Here is a 22,650-nt window from a genome sequence, read left to right as displayed (position 1 = left end):
AAATCTGCTCTAGAAAGGGCTAGGTGTTGAGTGAGGAACTGTTTTTTCCAAATCAGTAGCTTCTAATGGGCAAGTGATCTAACGTGTACACTGGAAATAATTCCAGTGTTTAAGTTCCACAGCCCAGTGAAGACAGAAATGCTGCCCCACTACATTTTAAAGGGTAACTTTTAGATTCTTGTACTTGAATAAAACAGAGGGCAGAATAAAGGTGGTGGGGAGGAAAGAACATTTAACAAAAATATCAGAGTATGTAAAGCCTTTGGAATGTTTCCAAAATGCTAACCAGTTCAAAATGAAAACAGAGGTAAATGACATCTGTCTTTAGTTTTTAAGTTCTAAGCCAGATTGCCCTCAAACCAGATGACAAACCACTGCCTTTGGGGAACACACACTAAAGACCTCTGAGGGACAGAGCAACCCCTGCTCACCCACACTAGCTGCTAAAACAAGGCCTTCCTTTAAAGAGTCACATGGAGTGAAGAGCTCACACGACAAGGAAAGCAGAAGACACGAGATGAAAGAAGACAACATTTGAAAACACAGTAATTCCTAATTTTTGCCTCCAGATCTCAGTAATAATCTATTTTCCTAAATAACATACCTGTATTTATGCCTCCCAATTTTATTTTATTTGTCTTTTTCTTCACTGGGGTAACATTTGTTTACAACACTGCACGTAATTTAAGGGACTATGTTCAAACCTTCTTAGATGTATGTCAGCACTGCTTATGGGATTTATATTTTTTAAATCCCATTTTTTATAATTTAGTGGATTTCAGGATGAAACAGGGATTAAAACATCCAGGTTTGACTGGAGTCCCAGGTTATTTTATTAAGCACATAACTATTACCCAAATATTACCAAATGGCTGAATTAAAAGAGCTAACAGTAAGAGAGCAGGAATGTTTGGACTACTCTTGAAAATGATGGAGACATCCTAACTATAGCTCTTATTGTTTCTTTAAGAGGAAGAAACAATGTATGTCTAACCACTGTCATATTTCTGAGCTTAAGAAGGAGGCGAAGAGCTAAAAGTACAGAATGTTTCTTTGGAGAGATGAAGGAAAGGGATAGGTTCAGGAAGCAACACAAGATGTTTTGTTTTTTTTTTTTTAATCTTCCACACTACATTTTTTATTGAATGCTACTGTCAATTACATTGTGAAAAAGGAATTTATGAAAATTCAGAGAGTTAGAGGTTAAGGTCTGACAAAATGAAAAGTTTATGTCTTATGACATGTGTAATAAGGATAGGATTTTAACTTAGTTCTCCAGTTATTCAGTGATTCACAAAAAGTGGTTCAGAAAACCTACTAAAGAATCAGTTTACTATAGAAAGGGGCAGATTTCCTGGGGTCTGAAGGGATTCATGCTTGCAGACACCCTGTCAGCGGTACCATGCTGGGCACTCTGCAAACAGAGCTGTGTCAAATCTTCAGCTGCCTGGGAAGCGCTCCGGTGGCCGGAGCCTAGCTTCCAGCTGCTGAGCCACTTTCCTCATCGTGGTGATGCTGGAGGAATCCACATGGGACAAACGAGAGCGGAGTCCACACACTATGCTTCTTTACGAAGCAAATGAAAAGAAACTGACCCTGTTCCTTTGTTTCCCAAAGAACAGTGCAGACTCAAAGTCTAGGAACAGTAGAATTAAGAAAACAGGAAAGGCTGCTGACAGGGCGCTCCTCCTCAGCGCTGCAGACAGCTCACCTCGGATTCTAGCTCGGTGAGGTTGCCGACGATATCTCTGCACTCCACGGCCAAGTCATCCAGATGGTCCTGCAGGCACTCAAGTTCCTGCAAAGAAAAAGGCAATTTGGGGCCTCTGCCACTCACATACATACAAGGGAAGTGAGATGCGTGGCCACTTCCTTTTCAGTGGTCCTCTTTTTCTTTTCAGAACTAATGTACTTCACAGAGACCCAAGCTTTGCTGAGACTACTGAAAAGATGTCACTTGCTGTAACAGGGTGTCAATGAGGGGCAGGATGGCACAACAGTCATACAAAACCTCAGGTGGCCAAACTGTCAAATCCAACATGTACCAATACTCAGGTGTCCACAGAGTCTAGACACATTTTTCAGGACTTCATTCCATTCCATCAACATATGGTCATTTCATTTTTACCTATGCTTTGATAATCTTTGCCTCCCATTTTAAATATGTATTTTGATAAAAATCACTGGAATAAAAAACCAGTGGACAACAATGGAATATCTTATGACTTCACGGGCAAAGCATAACATCAGTTCAGTTCACTTTCCCAAGTACCTCAACAGCTAATTCTTAGCCAAAATGCCCTGCTAAAGGACCCAGCTTACCTTACTATTCTACAAGAATTGCTCTGCTATAGGATTAGAATGGGAAAGGAGAAGAAAAGTGGGAGTCATAAATAATCAGAACTTTGGGAGGGGAAGGAAACCTTAAGGAAAATGTATGAAACTTTTGAGAATAAGCTACTCGGCTTAATCCCATATGTAGAATTCCCCCTATGGTTTAGCTTCACAGTGATGGGTTCACAGATAGTGCTGCTTTCTCAATGTCACTTATGTGGGAGAGGGGACAGGAAGGGTGCATGGAAGTAAACTATTTCCTGGGATTCTGTATCACCATGATCCTTGCTTTATTAGACAGAAGCAGAGAGGTAGATCTGGCATTTTCAAACAATAAACTCTAATTATAGTAGGCCCAAGAAGGAGAACGACACATTGGATCTTAAAAATGTCTAATTCCTGTATATGTGACTTTTTAAAATTTTAATACCAGGGAGTGCTGTGCAACCTGGAAGTAAGTTCACTTCTAGTTCTAGGGTCAAAGGGGCTTTAAATAAGTGGCTGTCACTTGATGCCTGTTTTTCCTGCTTTGAGATGTACGATGTAATACCATCCTACTGAAGTCACAATGCAGTCATGAACTGGGCACAAAATCCTGTGGATCCATTCACAGCACATGTTACTTTGGGGGGGCTGTTACCTTCTCTGCAGACAGTAGAATGGAACCCATGCCTCATTTTTGTCAATTACTGGGTGGGAAAAATAATTCTATCCCCATGTAGCCTGAAGAACTGTTAGAGGACATGCATTCATGCATATAAGTATTTACATATGTATTACATATTTATAATATATATAAATAATAAACTGCTTTCCCACAAAAGGACTTAATGTTTACAAAATTGAGAAAAGAAAAAAAGAGGCAAGATAATATTAAAGTAAATAAAAAAGGCCCTCCATGGTGGTGCAGCAGGTTAAAGCACAGCACTGAGACGCTAACGCCACTTCCGCATGAGTTTGATTCCCGCCTGCCCCGGAGGTGACCACATGGCGTGGCAGACCTCTCCTGACCCGCCCGCTGTTCCCCTCAGCAGTGTACTTTGTCAATCTGCCTTTTCTGTTCCCCACTCTGTCTCTGGTGAAGCCTCTCACTGCCCCTGAGCGTCTGGCCTGTACCCCAGTTCTGTATGAATAAATGAATAAATCCTTTAAAAAAAAAAGTAAATAAAAAAGAGGAAAATATGTTAAAGTGGGGTGGGGCCACAAATGCCCACCACACAACCTCACACACCTGTGAAAGGCAGGTCATGCCTTGGCTTTTAAAGAGACGATACCAAGAGGAAAATAATCACTTACAAAATACATAACCATAACAGAATATCAAATGGCTTAGGAAAAAGCACATTTATTCCTAATACACAAAGAAAAAAATTCCCAAGAATTTCTTACAGAGAGAATGTTAAATAATAGAACAAATCATAAATGAGAAGTACATAGGGATGAATTTTATGTGTACACTCTCTATAAACACTGTCCCTGTAAGATAAATAGGCTGCTAGGCCTCCCTGGTGGCCCAGGGATTTGGACACAGCACTATGAAGCTGTCCCTGGACACTACAGCATGTCACGAGTTCGATCCTTGGCCAGGGAGCTGACCCACACAATGCGGCTGACCTTTCCCGTCTTGCCTGCTGCTCCCCTCAGCAGTATATTTCAGTAGATCGGCCTGTTTTGCTCCCCACTCTGTGTCTAATGGATTCTTTCACCTCTTGCATCTCTGGACTGCACCCTGGCTCTTATATACATGAAGAAATAAATCTTAAAAAAAAGATAAATAGATGGCTAGGTCACCCACCTGCCCAGTCTCTGTCTTTTCACTGCACCATTTTCCCAGATCAATCAAGCACTTGTTCTGGAGGGCTGGGTCCAGCTTAACATCCATGGCACGTTGGTGAAGGATCCTTTGGACTTCAGCTCGGCACTCCCTTGAGAGCTAAAAGGAGAAAGAAAAAAAACAACAACAAAACACAAGCAAAACACTTTAAAGATACAAGAACTAAACTAAAACAAGAAGATAAAGCAAATCTGTTGTCAGGAAACAAATAACTTTGTTATTTATAAAACAAAACACACATTTGGAATTTCTTCCAGAATTAAAAACGAGAGATTCTAAGGAGCTTCTAAAAGCCTCTACTTCTAGGAGCTTACATATTCAGCATTTTTAAGCATAGTACATGAAACAATGTTCCTTTCTGAGAATATCCTGATAAAAAGACAAATGGATTCATTCTGACTAGGTTACAGTTTTTAATTTAGCAAAATTAATTTACACTAATGAGTGGATGTAGAATAGAATGTTGGATCTAGTTAGGAGAGAATACACACTTGGGTCAGGAGAACTGAGTTCAAATTTACCTAAATTCAGAGCAAGCACGTAATAGTGGCAGCAACAGTTACTACAGATAAGAACCAGACTCTTCTAGATAACTTATAAAGGGAATTAGCAAAAGGTAAAAAACAGAAGAAAATACTTTAAGAAAAGCTGTGAGAAAGCTGTCACTGACAGGTACACTTCCTAAAAAAGCCAAAACACCAGAGGTGGGAAGAAATTGCCTAATGAAAAAGAGTTTTTTCAGGCCCTCCCTGGTGGCACAACGGGTCCAAGCACAGCACTATGAAGCCACCACAGCCACTGCAGCTCGAGTTCAAAGCCGGGCCAGGAAACGACCCACATGGTGCAGCAACCTCTCCTGACCCCCTCAGCAGTGTATTTCAGTGCATATACCACTCTGTCTCAGGGGAATCCTCTTATTCCCCACACCTCTGGCCTGTACCCCAGTTCTATATGCGTAAATAAGTAAATCTTTAAAAAACAAAAGAAAAAAAGAAAGGGTGACTTTATGGAGAAGTGGAAATATTTATAAAGTACATACAGGTGGTTGTTGCATAACTTGATGAATGTACTAGACTTCTCACTTTAAAACAGTCAATTTATGTTGACGTGAGTCTCACCTCATTAATAAAATATATATATTTATTATTATATATGTAACATATAGATATTTCCAAAGCCAGCATATTAAATTTCAAGCCTTTATTTACAAGAGAGGGAACCTCCTAAAAGTAAAGTGAATAGCAAGACACTAGTATTTAAGAGCTCTTGTGGCTAGGAGAAATGCATTATTTGAAGAAAAAACCAACAAATTTCTGTATTTTCTTACCCACTAGTATGAAATCCAGGTTAAGACTGAAGTAACTAATGTAAATATTAGTTTCTATGTAATATATCGTTTCTATTGAGGTCTTCTCATTCTGAAACCTACAAAGTGAAACTTTTGCATTAGGTTTAGAGGGGTCTTTATAAACATCCATGCGCCATCTCTCTTTTCCATAACTACAGGAATGAAATCTAGGCTTACAAAAGCCTCCCTTGCTCTCCCTGGTGGTGCAACGGGTTAAAACACAGGATTATGAAACTCTCTGAAGCCATAGCAGCACAAGTTTGATCCCCCGCCAGGGAGGTGACCCACTTGGTGCGGCAGACCTCTCCTGACCTGCCTGCTGCTCCCCTCAGCAGTGTACTTTGTCAAACTGTCTGTTCTGCTCCCCACTCTGTCTCTGGTGAATCCTCTCACCCATCACACCTCTGGCCTGTACCCCAGTTCTGCAAGCATAAATAAATAAATCTAAAAAAAAAAAGTCTCCCTTGGGAGCCAGCTGCATTTCTGTTTGGCACCAGAGACATCAAACATTGCCTGAGAGCTAAACACACACAAATATTCCAGCAAGAAGCCAAAATCATGGTAGACACATACCCAGTAGAGGCTTCTGCTCCCACTAGAGTCCTGCAGGAGAGGCCTTACCCACAAGTCGCTATGTCCAGCTGCCAAGGGAAGAAGCCTGAAGTGCAACTGTATTCTAGCTCAGAGCTTCTAATGGATCCTTAAGGCTAAATCAAATTTGGGTAGCAGAGTTTAACTGTCTATTGGTCATACAGATTTCAGTAATTTAAAGGGGAAAAAAGCTGGAAATGCCCCCAAACAACTTTGTCAAAGACACAAAATCAGATGTAGAGAGCTGACAGAGCCACAATATGGACACTCACTGAGTAAAGATATGTAAGCAGTACAGCAGGCCCCTCCCTGCTGGATATATTAAACAAGTTATCAGAACAATATACAGCAAACTAATTTATAAAACAAATGATGGTAAGGAGAAATGAAGCCAGTGACTGAATCTCACCCTCCTGCCCTGCTCCTCGGTGCGGTAGGCGTGTCTGTATAAGCAAGAGAACACGGCTCCCGGAGGCATTAGTTCACTGGTCTCATTCCAACCATGGGTGTGGCAAAGACGAGACGCGTCTCCTTGGCACTTGCGGTATAAGACGGGGTCCAACCTACAAGTCAAAGGACCACGATTACTATGCACTTTTCCTTCTACAGCACGCTAAGGGCTTTTAAGGGTGCTCGTGTACTTGTTGATAGTCACCTCAAGGGTAATAGAAACAGCAGGTAAACAAAAATACATTCCTGAATTTTGCTCTTTGTGAATACACAGAAGTGAACCCTAATAGAGAAAAATCTAAGCTCTAGCTCAAAGCAATTGTTCTGGTGATGCAAGGCACACGAACATGACAGGACACAGTCAGCACTGACATCGGGTGCAAAGAGAAAAAACAGGGCTGTACCCATCACCAGGCAATTTGAAACTGTACACGCATTATTTTTTTTCTTAAGTATGAGTGAAATTCAATTCTACTTGATATACTAGATTCAGTAAGGTCAGGAAATGGCAAGAAAAACAAAATCTTCCTACTCAACTTTCTGGTAAAATTGTTTTTCTTCTTTTTCTCACACAAGGTAACGTAGCTATTCTTTTAGTTTACTTGAATATGCCTACCAATTAAAGGTAAAGAAAAGATGACAATGGATTAGGCAGTAGGACTGTTGACTGTCCAAATAAGGCCCATGGATGCTTAATGCTGTCCTATATGGTCATCTCTGAGGGAGAGCTATTCAGTGGGAGAAAAAAGGCTAACATTTAATGAGTGCCCTGTAACACTGTGATGCATTTTTTGGTGATGGATTAATATTAGAGGAAAAGCCATGATTTTGACTAAGGTACTAAGTTCAGTTAACTGTGATTTCAATTTAGAAGGCCTGAGTAAGCACTGAGAAAGTCCTACTCAGCTGCCCGTAGCTAATTTGAAGGAACAGAAATAAAAACAGATCAAAATTTCAAGTTATCTCTTTCTAGTAAAGTAGGAGGGTTAAAAAAAAAAACAAAACCCTATTAATTACCAGAAAAGGTTCAGGAAGCTGAACCTTGGACTCAGGAAGAGGAGACTAGTCCAGTACCAGCTGTTTTGGAGGTGGGAAGGGAAAACAAGACAAAGAGGAGGAGGGGTCTCCAGCAACTGGTTACAGTGATTCTGTCTACAGCTCTTCCTCCCAGGATTCTGTCTTCCCTTGGAGGGCAATACAGTAAGAGAAGAGAATGAGGGAATCAAGTTGTCACTGACAAAGTCTCTTCAGATGGAATAAATTCAGTAACTTTGAATAATTAAAAAAAAAAACAAAAGCAAATTCCCACACCATGTGCAAATCAGTAAAAACCAAACTGCACTGTCACCTTTTTAGAGGCGTGTCTGAAGTGGGGCTTTTGCTGCCCCACAGGCGCCTCAGTTCTAATAGAGAGGCTAATGGGATCGGGAACATCTGAATCAGGCTTCTAAAGTGAACTGGGACACTCGGGGACGGACCTTTAGGGGCTGCCTCTGACTTTAGGGACTGTTATGAAGTTAAGAAAGGCACCTCGAGGATGTCAGCTACCCCAGAACTTAACAGAAACAACAACTACTGATTGATCAAAATGTAACAGGGCTACTGAGTACAGAACAGGCTGAGGTTTATACTTATTCTGGGTTAAAAATACTCACTTCCAGTCTCGGGAGATGAAATACTGTAGCTCTAAGAGACGGTGTTCACAATCTTCCACCATCTTCTCTGTGTATAAATGTTCCATCAGGCATGAGAGGATCCTGGAGGAAAGCAGTGAAATTAGAATGCCAGAAAGCAGAGTTCTGACAACAGACTCAGCATTCTCATGTCAGTATTTCCTGGACTTAGACAAAGCCACTCAGCCATTTTCCTAGAGTAATTAGGCTTTTATTTTTCTGAGAATCACTCAAATTAACTCAGCAACGATTAATCCTTCTATCGCTTTAGGACTCAGCTTGCACCAGTTCTATGTGCAGCTGGTTTGGGTTTAACTACTTATTATGAAAAATTTCCAATACTCACAAAAGTAAAGAATTATACAATATTCACCTTTCCTCATAGTTTTATGAAGTTACTGTCAAGTTTGTTCTAACTCTACACTCTGCTGATACTGTGCAGCAAATTCCAGATCCCACATCATTTTGCTGGTAAATACTTCAGCATATTTCTCTATAGTGTGACAACATATTACTGTTATCCACTGAAATTAATTTTTAAAAATTCTCAATATGATGTAATATACTGCCAGTTTTTAAATCATCATGCATCTTTGTACATGTCTGTTCAAATAAGGGCCCTGAAAAGGCCCACACACTGGATTTAACCGACAGAATCTTAAATCTATTTTAATCTGTAGCAGGAAGTTCCCTCCTTCCTCCCTCACCCTTGCCCCTTAGTGGCTGAGGCAGCTATTTTTATGTTAGTAAATACTCTTAATTACTTTCAAGTGTGTGTGTGTCTCCTACACACCACCAAAAAGCTTTAAGAAAGAATACATTTTTCATTCTCCTACTATAGCATAAACAATAGGAGTGTACGCATAGCCGAAAATGAAAACCATGGACTGCATTTGTTTTCTTATACAAGACGGACGGGTCTTGTAAAACAAGGGCACTACAGCTGCAGGCTATAGGGACTTTTGCAGACTGGGGAAATCTGTTCTTAACCCGCAACCTGGTTTTAAGAACTACTTGTATAATCACATGGAATAAAAAGGAATGCATGAGAACCAAATGCTATATTATAGCATTTTTACAGCTTTCCTAGAGTTCCTTTTGTCTATGAGAACCCTCTACACCAAGATTTTGCTATTTCAAGTATAATTACTTCCTAATGATTATCAAGAAGCCAATGCATACAATGAGTTAAAATTCAAATAGGATGACAAATACAGTCAAATGTGTGTCACTGTATCCTGAGAATTATTCTGAGTTTAATTTGGAATTATTCGGTGGCCTAATGAATAGGCTTGTATGTGCTCAGTCACTGTCAATAAATAATGCTGAGTCTAAGAGGCTCCACATTATGGATGAAGTACACAAAGTTTTAATTCCAAGACCAGGTTTAACAAAAGTTGGTATGTTCCTCCTTAACAAAACTGCAGTTAAGATTTCAATAACACAAAATTCATGGGAGGGCAAGTTTCCTTGCTGCACTGTCACATAATACAATACAATATGGATAAATACAATATGGTAAAAGCCACAATTTAGAACCTACATTGGGTCTCCTGATCTGATGTGCTTGCAGGCTGTCTGAATTACTGATTCACAAGCTTCATTCAAAGCTCTATCAATGCGGTAATCTGCCCCAGGGTCCGTCTCCTGAATCAGTGTTTGAAGCTGGATTAAAAAAAAATTAAGCAGGAAGAAAGTCACTTACACATCAGGGAAGAACAATTTCATGTATTCATACAATCCGTTATCAGTCTGGTATATCACAAGTACTCTTAACACGGCACTGCAACTATCCCAAGTTAAGCTCAAGAGCACTTATGAAATACTTTCCAACTGCTTTCTTTACCTACATTGCAAGTTGTTCTGCTTACAACACTGGGCAGATTGCTTGATTACCTGTCTGAACCAGTCCTGGACATCTACAAAACAAAAGGTCTTTACAATATAAACATTGCTTCTTTCCTCAAATCTGCCAATCTGTTAATCATGTAAATTATTAAATTTGACACTCAGGGTCAAGCCAGAATTGAATGGAGAAAAGCACATGGAAGACATTTCCGGTTGGAAACCTAATATGGTCATGAGATCTAGAATTTGAATCTTGTTACAGGTACTGGCATTCGAATGTGTATACTAGTTTATACAAACCAACTGTAAGATTTCTTTTAACTTGCATATATTATCAATTACAGAAAAATTAGAATACTATAATGTCCCATTTTTCCTTAACCATCTACCAAAAGGCAAACTAGTTTGCTCATTATAAGTACACAGAAAAATACCTGTCGTCGAGCAGCTGGAATTGAAACATACACCTTAATATTTACTTTTCTTTGCTTTGTCCTTGGTCACAGAATAAAGTAAAAGCATGAGATGATGAGCCACAGATACTTTTTTCTGTCTTTGAGGAGAAAGTGACTGGGCACAGAGGAAAAGCTCTAAATTAAGAATCAGAGGACCTGAGTCCTATTAATAGTTCTGGAATTGCCGGATATTAGCTTTGAGAACATGGGCAAGTTGATTAACCTATGCATTCCGGACTATCTAATGCAGAAGATTTTAGGAAATAATATATAGAAGGCTGTGTAAACTGCAATGCATTGTACAGATGTTAAAAAAAATCTTATAGCCACAGATGGATAGCAGATGGGTCTGGAGGTGGGAATCTTAAATAGCAAAGTAAATTTGAAAACTACAATCCTTACTGGCTAGTTTCCTTTTGTTCCATGGGAAAGAATAAGAGCCCTTCCTGTGCCCCGTGTCACAGATTTAGCCTCTGCAGGAACCTTGCCTTGACCCATAATCCCAGTGAGACCCTCATGAAAGTGAGATTCTGACGTTATTGGTAAGAGTACAAAGATCAAAAGGCCAGTCTCCAAGATGAGAAGTAAAGAAAGGCTTCCAATATTCTGGAATATAAGTTATTTACAACAATTCTTGGTGCCAATCTGGGAGAAGCTACAGTGTCACAGTTAGTTGGAAGGAAGATTATTGTCAAATGGCCATCAATTCCAGTTATGATGTTGACAAAGACCAAAGTGTTGACATCTGTGTCTGAGGAAAGATACAATCACATGGCCATACGGAAGTCTCCGCAAGAACAGTGTCAGCTAGATAGCTGTGGCTGACACACAGTCTCTTCAGAGAATTCACAATGAATGCACTGGATTGCATTAGTAAAAGGAGAAAATAAATGCCCTATAGTCTCTGCCCTATAGGCTAATAGCCTGAAGGAACATTGCCACTCTGAAGTCCAGTGAGAGTAATGTGGGAAATAAACACCAAGAACCTGGAGCCCTTCCTAAGCACACATCCATCCCAGCTCCCATCTGCTTAGGGAGAACCTAGGGAAGTGCTTCTAAGAGTCTAAGCAGTCACCTTTGGCCTTGGAGAGAGTGCAATCAGATCCGTTCAGCTGTGAATAAAGAGAATTTTATAAGTTTATGACTGCCTACATTTGCAAGGGTATGTACTCACTAAGAAAGTATCTTTATGCATCATAGTTTACTATTTGTTGAGAGATCACTGTATCAAAGCATCAGGGAAAGCATCACTGTACCAAAGGTCAGGGAAACTTAACTGCCAAACAAGACAGGTGTCAAGACCTATTGTGTCAACAGAGAAAACTATGAAAAAGAAAATCACTTAAAATAAATTATTTCAAAATATTTCTCCATTTGATTTTTTATGGATAATGTAGTAGCAGACTAAGGAAAAATTTCTCTTTGGGTCATATACGCCTTCAATTTTTTTATGAGCAAAAGCTAAAAACCCTATGTTCATAAAAGCAAAAAACTAAGTGTTTCTTTCCCACTTGGTAAATTTAATGTGGGCAAAACCACAAAATTCATTATTTGAAGTTAACCTCCAGATTTGGAAAATACTTCTGGGTACAAAGGATCAGGTGGGTGGCTCATCAGGTGGCTCATCTTCGAGCTAAGCCATCATTTTTTTTTAACAAGCTAATTTTAAAAAGTCCTAAATGTTGTATCTAGAACTAGACACCACAAAATAAAGTCAAACCAATGTGTCTTTTTTTAAAATTTTTTCTGTATCCCTTATACAAGTATATCCTAGGTAAGAAGACAGTTTTATTCCCTCCCCCAACCCCACCTTCCATTCTGCATTAAAGATTAAGTGTCTTGACCTGAGTGTACACAAGCCGCAGAGGTGCCCCAGGGCAGTGGCCAGTAAGGACTGTTCCAAAGGAACTATATTGTGCCGCCTGAAACCACAGTAGATAACAGAAGCCTTCCTTCTAGCTAGGTTTGGTATTTTAGAGAAGAAGCTTCACTTGCATATTTTTCCCACTATACAACGCCTAAATAATTCTACTTTGGGCACAGTCTAAGTAGCAAATAGCAAGAGCTAGGATGAAATTTTACTTTACAACAAAATTCTATGGAATTTTTTTAGTATAGTTCAGATTTTTACATGATAAGTAGGGAAATAAAGTTCTGTTTCACCTAAAGGTAAGTATAGGAAAAATACCAGGCACCCCTGCTGCATTTGGTACTGTAAATTGTTCAGACTCTTATTCAGTAAAAAGTATGATGAAAATGATACAGATGCACGGTATCTATACTATTCCATTAACTTCACATTATGTACCTGCTCTTCAGCTACTCAGTTGTTTATGAACCATGAATAAGTATAACTTATCCTCCCTGGTGGCACAAGGGGCTACAGCATGACTTTGATCCCCAGCCGGGGAGCTGACCACATGGCACAGCAGACCTCTCCTGTCTCGCCCCCTTCTCCCCACAACAGTGGATTGCGGTAGATCCACCTGTTCTGTGCCCCACTCTGTTTCTGGTGAAATCTTCTCATCCCCCATACTCCTTTGCCCTCTTGGGCACATCTGCCTACACCCGAGCTCTTATATGCACACACACACACACACACACGCACGCACACACATCTTCCCAAGTAAAGTCTACTAAATTTTTCCATCTGTCTTTACAGGACTGATTGTAGTTTTTGGGGATAGAAAAATAAAGCACCATTTTGTATATAGTTTTCTTTATCTATTAAGAAAAGACTGGGCCCTCCCTGGTGGCACAATGGGTTAAGGTGCAGCACTATGAAGTTATCAGCAGGCACTACAGCACGAGTTTAATCCCCAGCCAGGGAGGTGACCCACAGGCATGGCAGACCTCTCCTGACCTGCTGCTCCACTCAGCAGTATATTTCAGTCAATCTGCCTATCCTTCTCCCCACTCAGTCTTTGGTGAATCTTCTCACCCTCCTTCCCTGCACCTCTGGCCTGTATCCCAGTTCTTAAATACAAACATAAATAAAACAAAAACAAAAAACAAAAAACCTGTTGTTTCCTTATTAAAAAAAAAAAAGACTCGTATTATTTTGAAAATGATATGCTTTTTTGGCTACTCCAGGCAAGCAATTTATGCTACACTGTATCTCAATAATAAAAAGAAACTCTCAGAAGATTTCAGTTTATTTCAGCTCTCTTGAACCCTGTTTAATGAAACATATTGTGACATTTCTTTTGGTGGGGGACCACTCCTGATTTGCCAAAACAGTATCTTGATTCTCAGTTTCAAAAATCTAATCTCAAAGTTATCTTTTCTTTTAAAAATCTCAGCAAACAATGCATATCTTTCCTTAGGTATATAGACCTTTTTATTGAATATAAACTCAAATTTCTACTCCGCTGCAAATTCCACATTCTTACTGTGATTTGCCTAAAGAAACAGCAGTCTCTGTCTGGTGTGTAGTACCTAATGTTTACTGTGATGTCACAAATGACCCAGGTGAAGCGCGCTGGGACTGTGGCAGGAAAAGGATCCTTAGAAATAAATATCACATTTAAATCTGGCAGTAGAAAATCTTCCCTTACCGCTTGCTGGCAGTTGGTGCCAAGATTCCCTTTCTCCCCCCGAACGACTTTCATTAGACAATGCAGAGTTCGCCCTTTCCGATGTAATCCAGAGCAGTGGTGTTCAATCTCCGCCCGACAGCTTAGGATGATCTCAGGGCTCAAAGAAAAGTCTTCCATCAACATCCGTCGGTAATCTAACATCTCCCCCTGGCATTCACTGCTCACTTGCCGCCCTAGGTAAGGATTTAAGTTATAATATGATAGGTAGTGAGATTAGGACCAGATATGACACATGTTAAAAGTACACATTTTCTCCTATAAGAGATCACTTGTGTTAGTATCTACACTAAAAAAATTTAGGATTTAGCAAAAGCTTCAGCAGTATAAAAGGAGCTTAACACTCCAGAGACTAGGATTTATCCCGACAGTATGCTGCATTATACAAACTGCACTACTGAATTAATGATGCAAATATTTTGCCAAAGGAAGTCGTCAGTAAGATAACCAGTGAGGTAAAAATGGAAATCAAAGCACTGTCCTATTGTTTACACAATCAAGCTTGTAGAAAACATGAAAGTAGAACCCCTTACCTGCCATGGACTCATCCCAGGACTGCTGGTGAATGCCTCAAACTGTACATGGTACCAAACCCCCTATACACTGTTTTTTCCCTACACACATACCCATTGTAGTTTAACTTATAAATTAGACAGAGTAAGAGATTAAAGCAATAACAAAAGAGAACAAGGAGAACAATACATTGCAATAAAGTTTATGTGAAGATGGTCTCTTCATCTCAAAATATCTCACCACATATATTCTGACCCTAATATATTGCCCATAGTAGTATTTTGACTACAGGTAAAATGAAACATCAAGAAAATGAACTTGTAGATAAGGGAGATATTATTATACCCTTCCAATATGCATCATAGCCCCCTCCACTTTCCTTAAGCTATAAATGCCAATAGAGAAAACTTAAGAATTTTTTTTTAGAAACAGCTTTCCTGAGGTATAACTGATATTTAATAAAGACACATACTTAAGACATACAATTTGACATGTATACACTGGTGAAACAAACTATCACCACAGTCAGAGCATTAACCATGCCCATCAATTCCAAAAGTCCCCTCATGCCTCTTCCATTTACCTTCCTTTCCTATCCATTCCATCAATCCCTTCCCATCAACCACTGATCTGCTTTTTGTGACTACAGGCTAATTTTTTAACTTGTACTTTTCAAAGTTTATATAAACAAAATCTTTTGGTATGGACTCTTTTCTCATCTGACTTCTTTTACTCAAACTATTTTGAAGTTAATCTATGTACAACAATTCATTATTTATGCTGAGTAATGTTAATTCTACTATATGGATATATATAATAGTTGTTTACCCTACAACTGCTGACAGACATTTGTTTTGGATTATTTCCAGTTTGGGGCTATTACAAATAAGACAGTTATGATCATTCCATGTACAAGGCCTACTGGAAATATGCTTTCATATCATTTGGTGATCTGGGAGTTACGTGGCTGGATCATCTGATAATGTATGTTTGACATAAAAAAAAAAAAAAACTGGCAAAGTGCCTTCCAAAGCAGTGGTACCACTTTTTTCTTTAATGCCTCCCAGTAGTACAATTTAAACTTTCCATTAGTGTGCAAAATAGCTCCAAGTATTCCACATTGTTGCCAACACTTAATATTGTCAGTCTTTTTAATATGAGCCATCTGTACAATTTTTCTGAAATTACCTATTTGTATCCTTTAGTCAATTGCTTATGTAATGTTTGGTGTATATTTCCCAATTAATTTGCAATTTAAAAATATTAACTCCAGGCCCTCCCTGGTGCAGCAGCACTGAGAAGCTAAAGCCACTTCCACATGAGTTCAACTCCTGCCTGCCCCGGAGGTGACCACATGGTGTGGCAGACCTCTCCTGACCCGCCCGCTGCTCCCCTCAGCAGTGTACTTCATCAATCTGCCTGTTCTACTCCCCACTCTGTCTCTGGTGAATCCTCTCACCACTCCTGTACTTCTGGCCTGTACCCCAGTTCTGTATGCGCAAAAAAAATAAATCTTAAAAAAAATAAAAGAATATTAACTCCATTTTATTAAATACCTAAATTAGGTTATATTCTGTATACTGTTATACATATGTTTTTACATATGCTTTATATATAACTATTCTTTAGACAATAATCGTTACTTTCCATTTTAGAAGCTTTTCATCTAACATCCAGAACTAAAATTCTACAACTGTTTTCCAAAATGTTCTTTGGTTCAATCCAAGTTCATGTATCATTTGTGATTACTATCACATTACTTCAGAGTTTAAGCATCTTTCACTATCTAAACATAGAACAATTCACAAAAAAATTCTGAGTTTTATTTAATAATTGTTTTTAATTTTCACTTAACCTTTTAATCACTAACCTAGCTACACTTATTCAATAAGAGCTAGGAATTTCATTCTTGTACCCTTGCAGTCTGACTCAGTGAGGCCAATTCTTTCTTATTGTTTGATTTGTTAATATTATCATTATTATAATACAACAGTACTTACGCTAAATCAAATCTTACCTCATTCAATCTTTATGAGAACATCTCAATATAAGTAGTTGTATATTGATTTCACAGATTTATTTTTTTAAACATTTATTTTTATTCATGCATACAAGAACTGGGGTGTAAACCAGAGGCACAGGGGGTGAGTGATTCACCAGAGACAGTGGGCAAGACATAAGAGGTCTGCTGTACCCTGTGGGCTAGCTTCCTGGTTGGGTTTGAACTCATGCTGCAGTGTCTGCTGATAGCTTGGTAGCGCTGAGCATTAACCCCTGCACCACCAGGGAGGTTCTGTTCTACAGTTTTTAAAAAATGAGGGTTGGAACTAAAAAAGTAAATGGTCACCCAGTCATTAGTTTGGTAATAAAGCCATAATTTGAAGCTATATCTCTCTGATGCAAATCTTACCTACTGTATCATTAATCTACACTAACTCTCCTAAAAATGCTGCAAAATATGCATCTTTAAAATGAAAATATTTGGATTTGAGAAACATACCTTACTTTAAAAAAAGGATTAAAGAAAAATAAAAATAGGTTAGCTAAGAAGAAGGGCTTTCAACAAGGCTACAGTATAGAGTTATTCTACTGAATTATAAGGTACAAGTGTATTGAAAAGAGCAAACCTAGGAAAACTAACATTTATAGGAAGAAGAGGCTTGAGAATGTGAATCCAAAAAGGAAAAGGACAGTAAAAAGTTAACTTACCTCTGTGCACAGCTGACTCCAGACACATTAGAAGGTAGGAGAGCCTGGCCTCCCGGGACCGAGGGAGGTTTTCCACGTTGCATCGGTATTTCTTCAAGTCACTCTTACAGGATTTGGCCAGTGAATAACTGACTTTATAATCCTGGGCAATTAGCTTTTGGCGAGTTGTTAGTGCTTCTCGACACTGGGGACAGAGTGCAGCAGAGATGTAGGATGACTGAGGTGGCTCAAATGGTCACATGTGCCACTGAGACAAGAAGAGGCTCAAGGCCAAGTTCATGTCAATAACTGCAGCTGTTACCAAAATGCTGTTTAAAGTCTGAATAAAACTGAGCACGAGCATGCTGAACTAGTGTGGCTAGAGGCAGGGTGAAGGGTGAGGAAGCTTGGACTTCTGCAGTGAACTGTTGCTGGCTGTGCTGCAATGGCAGCTATCCTCTACACATCAATAGACTGAATATATTACCTTGGCAAAGTGTTCTTTTCCTCCTCAGCAATATCCCTAAAGCATATCTGAACCAGAATCAAAATGATAACTGATATCACTGGCAGTTCCAGTCTATTTAAAATAATTCTATTTTAAATAGAATTATTCAATAGTAAAGGCGATATAAGGGTGTGAAAAGAAAAAAACATTTCTTCAGTTCTACATAGGACAATACATGATAGGATAGGAAAACTAAAGCTATTTACTTTTGAAATCATAAAAAAATCCTTATATTCATCTGGGTCTTAGGACTAGCAGTCCTGAGAGTGCTTAATGAAATAGCTGCTGGAAGATGAAACAGCTAATCACACTGGCTTGGTTTGCTTACATTCCTGAACAGTAGAAGAGGCTTCAGTGTGTTTTTGACATAAAATTCTCCAATTTTACTCCCAAAATTGATTCCCAATAGGTTTTCCCATGTCTAGAAAATCATGATGAAAACATCATTACCTCGGTTTTATTGAAATATGCTTTGGTACCCCACAAAAAGCCAAGTACCTTTCCTCCACAAAGCACATTTATATTTGGTAAGAGTGTAAGAATGTTGTTGACAAGGATTTGAGATAGCTTTAACGAAACAAAGAAAATACTGGTTTGTTTTTTAAAGTAACTCTTACCTTTTCACTCATGGATTCTTCAAACTTATGGTTAAAGAGGCACTTATACACTCTGCCCTCACCAGCTTGTGTCTGCAAGAGGGAACACACATATTTCCGCAACCGTGACTGGTGAGGCAGTTATGCTGGGCACTATTCTCTACCGTCTAAGAAACTTCCTATTATTTTAACAATGTGCACCTTTGAATTATTCAGCCATTTATAAAATTTAGTAGCTTTTGAACAGTGACCACAGTAAAGATGGAAAAAAAATATCCCCATGATACCTGCGATTATCATTTTTTCTCAGGCTGATAATTTGGGAGCCAAGAGATATGTCAGTGAGTCTCACTCCCTACAACTTTATGCTAGTCGATAAAACTATACTCTGATAGTTAAAGCTGTTAATTTCAAAACAGCAGGCAGAGTAGGAATGTACACAAGTCACTCCCAGCCCTTTGTTGTAATGTTAGATATTATTTACTTTAAAGGTTAGAAAGTTTTTCTAAAGGGTCTGCAAGTATTAATCAAGGATTTAGTGTCAAAAATAACCTCCTGCTGTTCTTCATCTTAGCCACAGACATAGATAGAAATAAGCAATATGGAAAAATTTTAGCCGTGGAATAGATAAGATTTCTAGAGCTAAAACTGACTTCCAAGAATTGAAATAGAGAAATGAGATAAAATAGACAAAATAATGTATGGAGACTGTCAGAAGTCAGTTGTTACCTGCATGAGGAATCATGAGGACAGAGCACCTGCTACACTACTTTCGAACAACTTATCTTCTACTTCAGTGATTTCTCAACATGGAAGGTTTTATGTTGGTTTGTTTATTTTGGAATAGTGTACTTAAAATATATTTTTTTAAAAAAAGGAAGAAAAGCTTCTGAGTTCACTCACATTTTCACAAAAACGCTCCCGATCATCTCGGCAAGCAAAATATAAATGTCGGTCCAAATGAAAGTCATCTGAAGACAATTCAGCCACCCGGAGGATGGCTTTCTTGCAGAGGTCAGAGACCTGAATTTTGGGATCTCCTTCTTCTGCTTCCTTCACCAGGCCTTTCTCCAAACATGATACCACCTCACCTTGTGAATGTACATCCTAAAATAGCAAAGACAGCAATATTTAAAAAAAACAAAACACCTCACTACATTGAGTTTCAAGTGAACGTCATTTGCTTTAAAAAAAAATAAAAATAAAAATAAAAATCCAACCAATCTAAAAGGCATTATTTAGGGCTGCTATATTTCAGCAGAATCATCATGGTATGAGAATCCCTCCAAGGAATCTGAGGTTTACTTTTTTTTTTTTTTTAAGATTTATGTATTTATTCATACAGAACTGGGGTACAGGCCAGGGGTATAGGCCAAAGGTGCAGGGTCAGAGAGGATTCATCAGACAAGAGTGGGGAGCAAAACATGCAGATGGACGAAGCACACTGCTCAAGGGAGCAGCGGGAGGGTCAGGAGAGGTCTGCGGTGCCCTGTGGGTCAGCTCCAGGCGGGGATAGAATGAGGGCTGAAGCGGCTGCAGCCAGCTCTGCAGTGCTGCGCTTCAAACCCATTGCGCCAGCAGGGAGGGCCTGAGATTACTTTTAATTACAGCTCTTGAGGCACAACACACTTGGTCCTGGGCCATAACATTAATCTCTACTACCTGTCATTCATCATAACCTTAGATAACATTTTCAAATAAAGATTTTTCAGAAATTCTTCTCAGTTCCTCAGTGTCTCTTATCTTTTCAATTCAGCCCAACTGAGTTTTAGAACAGAAATGTATTCAAATATTTGACAAAGAAAGCTGCACGACTAATTACTGAATATGAATGAAATCAAGGGAGGAGCACTACACACTGGCATATTATCTATGAGAAAATAAAATCATTTCAGTTTAAAAAGTTTTTAGTACACAGGCTTGACATGTGAAAAACAAATGACCTTGAAAGTGGACTAAAACGAATTTTAAAAATTGTATTATGAGACAAATGTCTGTCAATTGGTAGTATATTTTAATTCTCTACATAACTTGTCCGTTTTGTTCTAGGAAAAGAAAACAAAAGTAGGCAAAAGGACTTTGTCTTCATCTCTGCTATTAACCATTCAATGTTTCTAGTGTTTTGTGATCTATTCCACTAAGCAAAGGGAGAAAAATTATTCAAAGTAATTGGTTAAAAATGGGATGATACTGGGCCCTCCCTGGTGGCGCAGTGGGTTAAAGCACTGCACTGAGAAACTAAAGCCACTTCCGCATGAGTTCGACCCCTGCCTGCCCCGGAGGTGACCACATGGCGCGGCAGACCTCTCCTGACCCGCCCGCTGCTCCCCTTAGCAGTGTGCTTCGTCAATCTGCCTGTTCTTCTTCCCGCTCTGTCTCTGGTGAATCCCCTCACCCTCCGCATCTCTGGCCTGTACCCCAGTTCTGTACGAATAAATAAATAAATCTTTAAAAAAAAAAAAATGGGATGATACAGGGCCCTCCCTGGTGGCACAACAGGTAAGGACGCAGCACTGCAAGGGCCGCAGCTGCTTCAGTCCAAGTTTGATCCCCAGGCCGGAGGTGATACACATGGCGTGGTAGAACACTCCAGTCTCGCCCACTCCTCCTCTCAGCAGTGGACTTCGTCAATCAGCCTGTTCTGCTCCCCACTCTGTCTCTGGTGAATCCTCTCACTGTCCCTGTACCTCTGGCTTATATGCCAATACTGTATGCATAAATAAAAAAATCTTTTAAAAAAATGGGATGATACAATGAAGTTTGGAGATCTGCACTTTCATTTTAATGTTATTTATTTAGAAAATAAAGTTTTTACTAATATAGTCTTTGTTCTAAAATGTTTATTAAAATTTTCAGAAAATTCATTAGAGGTTTGAAATCATGACACTTAAATGTTCATAAAGGGGCAGGGAACAAACAGATTAACCATGACTCTCTCTGATCTTTAGAGGAAGTCAGTTCAGTTCAGATCCAGTCACAGAGGAGTTTTCACAGAGTTTTCAATTGAATTTTTGGAAACAAATTTCAAAGTGATAGGCCTGTTTCTTCTATACTCAGCAGTCAACCTATTACATATCAAATTAAGTGACTTCAGAGAAGTAAAATATAGTCAGAAAAGGCAAAGAAGGGCTAAGGATATGCCTCCCTCATTTTTAAACACGGCTGTTACACCAGAGTGACATATGAGTCCAAATCACTGTCCCCAAAATACAAGAAAGCTTTTGATGCTAGGATGGGGGCCTGGTATGGATAGAAACTCATCTAGTTGCTAAGTACAAAAAACTTTCACATGATCAAAAAATTATGTATTGTGATGGTGATAGAAAAAAAATTTCTTATTTTTTTAAAAGTAAAAAAACCATCTTCACTATGAGGTTTTGGGGCTCCAGCAGCCCTTTCAGTCACTGTACATGCAGCAGGGGGCAGGTTTCATGCTGACAGGTCACACTGCAGTGGGAGGCCAACCAAGGGTGTCCAGTGGCCAACAGGGAAGTACTACAATGGACAGAGGCGAGCAGGAGTGGTCTGCTCCACAGTGTGCGTGACTGACCACCAATAGTGAAAGGTGCTGATTCCTCACAGCGCGTCTGGAACATATTATGTGAAGATTTAGAGAGAGGTTTGGAACTGGATGCAAACTCTAAACCCTAAATAAAATAAAAGGAGCTTCCTGAATGATCAGGGGACTTAAGTCCTTTTGTGTCCTTTTTAGAATGTGCTGGAGAGGGGGAAAAAGAACCTATCTTCTTTATTAAAACTGGACTTTCTTTAGCTGCTTGAATGCTTTATGCCGAGTTCACAGTACTCTCCAGCTTGCCTCAGAGGTGTCCTGTGAAAGGAGCAGAACCTGTGTTGGTGCAAAGAAAAGGATTTCAGGCCAGCTACAGCTCCCTCTGTCAGGAAAGGATGCCTGCAAACCACAGTACAGTGAACAAATAGAGGGCAAAAAGACACAAGAATTTAATTTTCTGTCATACTTCCTAAAAGATAAGTGAGTAGTGGCAATTAACAGTCTAAGTCATAGGTTTCAGTCGACCTCTTCTATGAGCAGCCATCTCACTTCTCAGGAGTTTCTTTCATTTGTGCTGAATATTATAAATTCAGGATAAAACCATTGTAACCTCCAGACAACAGAATAATAAAGACAAAACCAAAATCAGATATAATTAGGGAAAAAGAAATTACCCGGATACTTATTTTCTGTCCTGTCTTTCCT

General features: G+C 39.2%; 1 protein-coding gene across 1 annotated transcript in view; it reads right to left on the bottom strand.

The window, feature by feature from the left end:
• The window catches only part of GLG1 (golgi glycoprotein 1), a 122,664-nt gene that overhangs the window by 20,131 nt on the left and 79,883 nt on the right, over positions 1-22,650 (bottom strand). Inside the window, exons 5-13 of the mRNA XM_004690385.2 lie at positions 19,338-19,541; positions 18,456-18,527; positions 17,352-17,535; positions 14,091-14,305; positions 9,774-9,895; positions 8,213-8,314; positions 6,517-6,670; positions 4,130-4,267; positions 1,712-1,798 (exon numbers count right to left, since the gene is read on the bottom strand). Coding sequence (XP_004690442.1) covers positions 1,712-1,798; positions 4,130-4,267; positions 6,517-6,670; positions 8,213-8,314; positions 9,774-9,895; positions 14,091-14,305; positions 17,352-17,535; positions 18,456-18,527; positions 19,338-19,541 — 1,278 coding nt within the window. The remainder of the gene's footprint in view (positions 1-1,711; positions 1,799-4,129; positions 4,268-6,516; positions 6,671-8,212; positions 8,315-9,773; positions 9,896-14,090; positions 14,306-17,351; positions 17,536-18,455; positions 18,528-19,337; positions 19,542-22,650) is intronic.

Source organism: Condylura cristata, unplaced genomic scaffold, assembly GCF_000260355.1.
Source record: "Condylura cristata isolate star-nosed mole 26May11 unplaced genomic scaffold, ConCri1.0 scaffold00028, whole genome shotgun sequence".
Lineage (NCBI taxonomy): Eukaryota > Metazoa > Chordata > Mammalia > Eulipotyphla > Talpidae > Condylura > Condylura cristata.
Note: the sequence above shows the minus strand (reverse complement) of the source record. Positions and strands in the feature narration are given on the sequence as shown.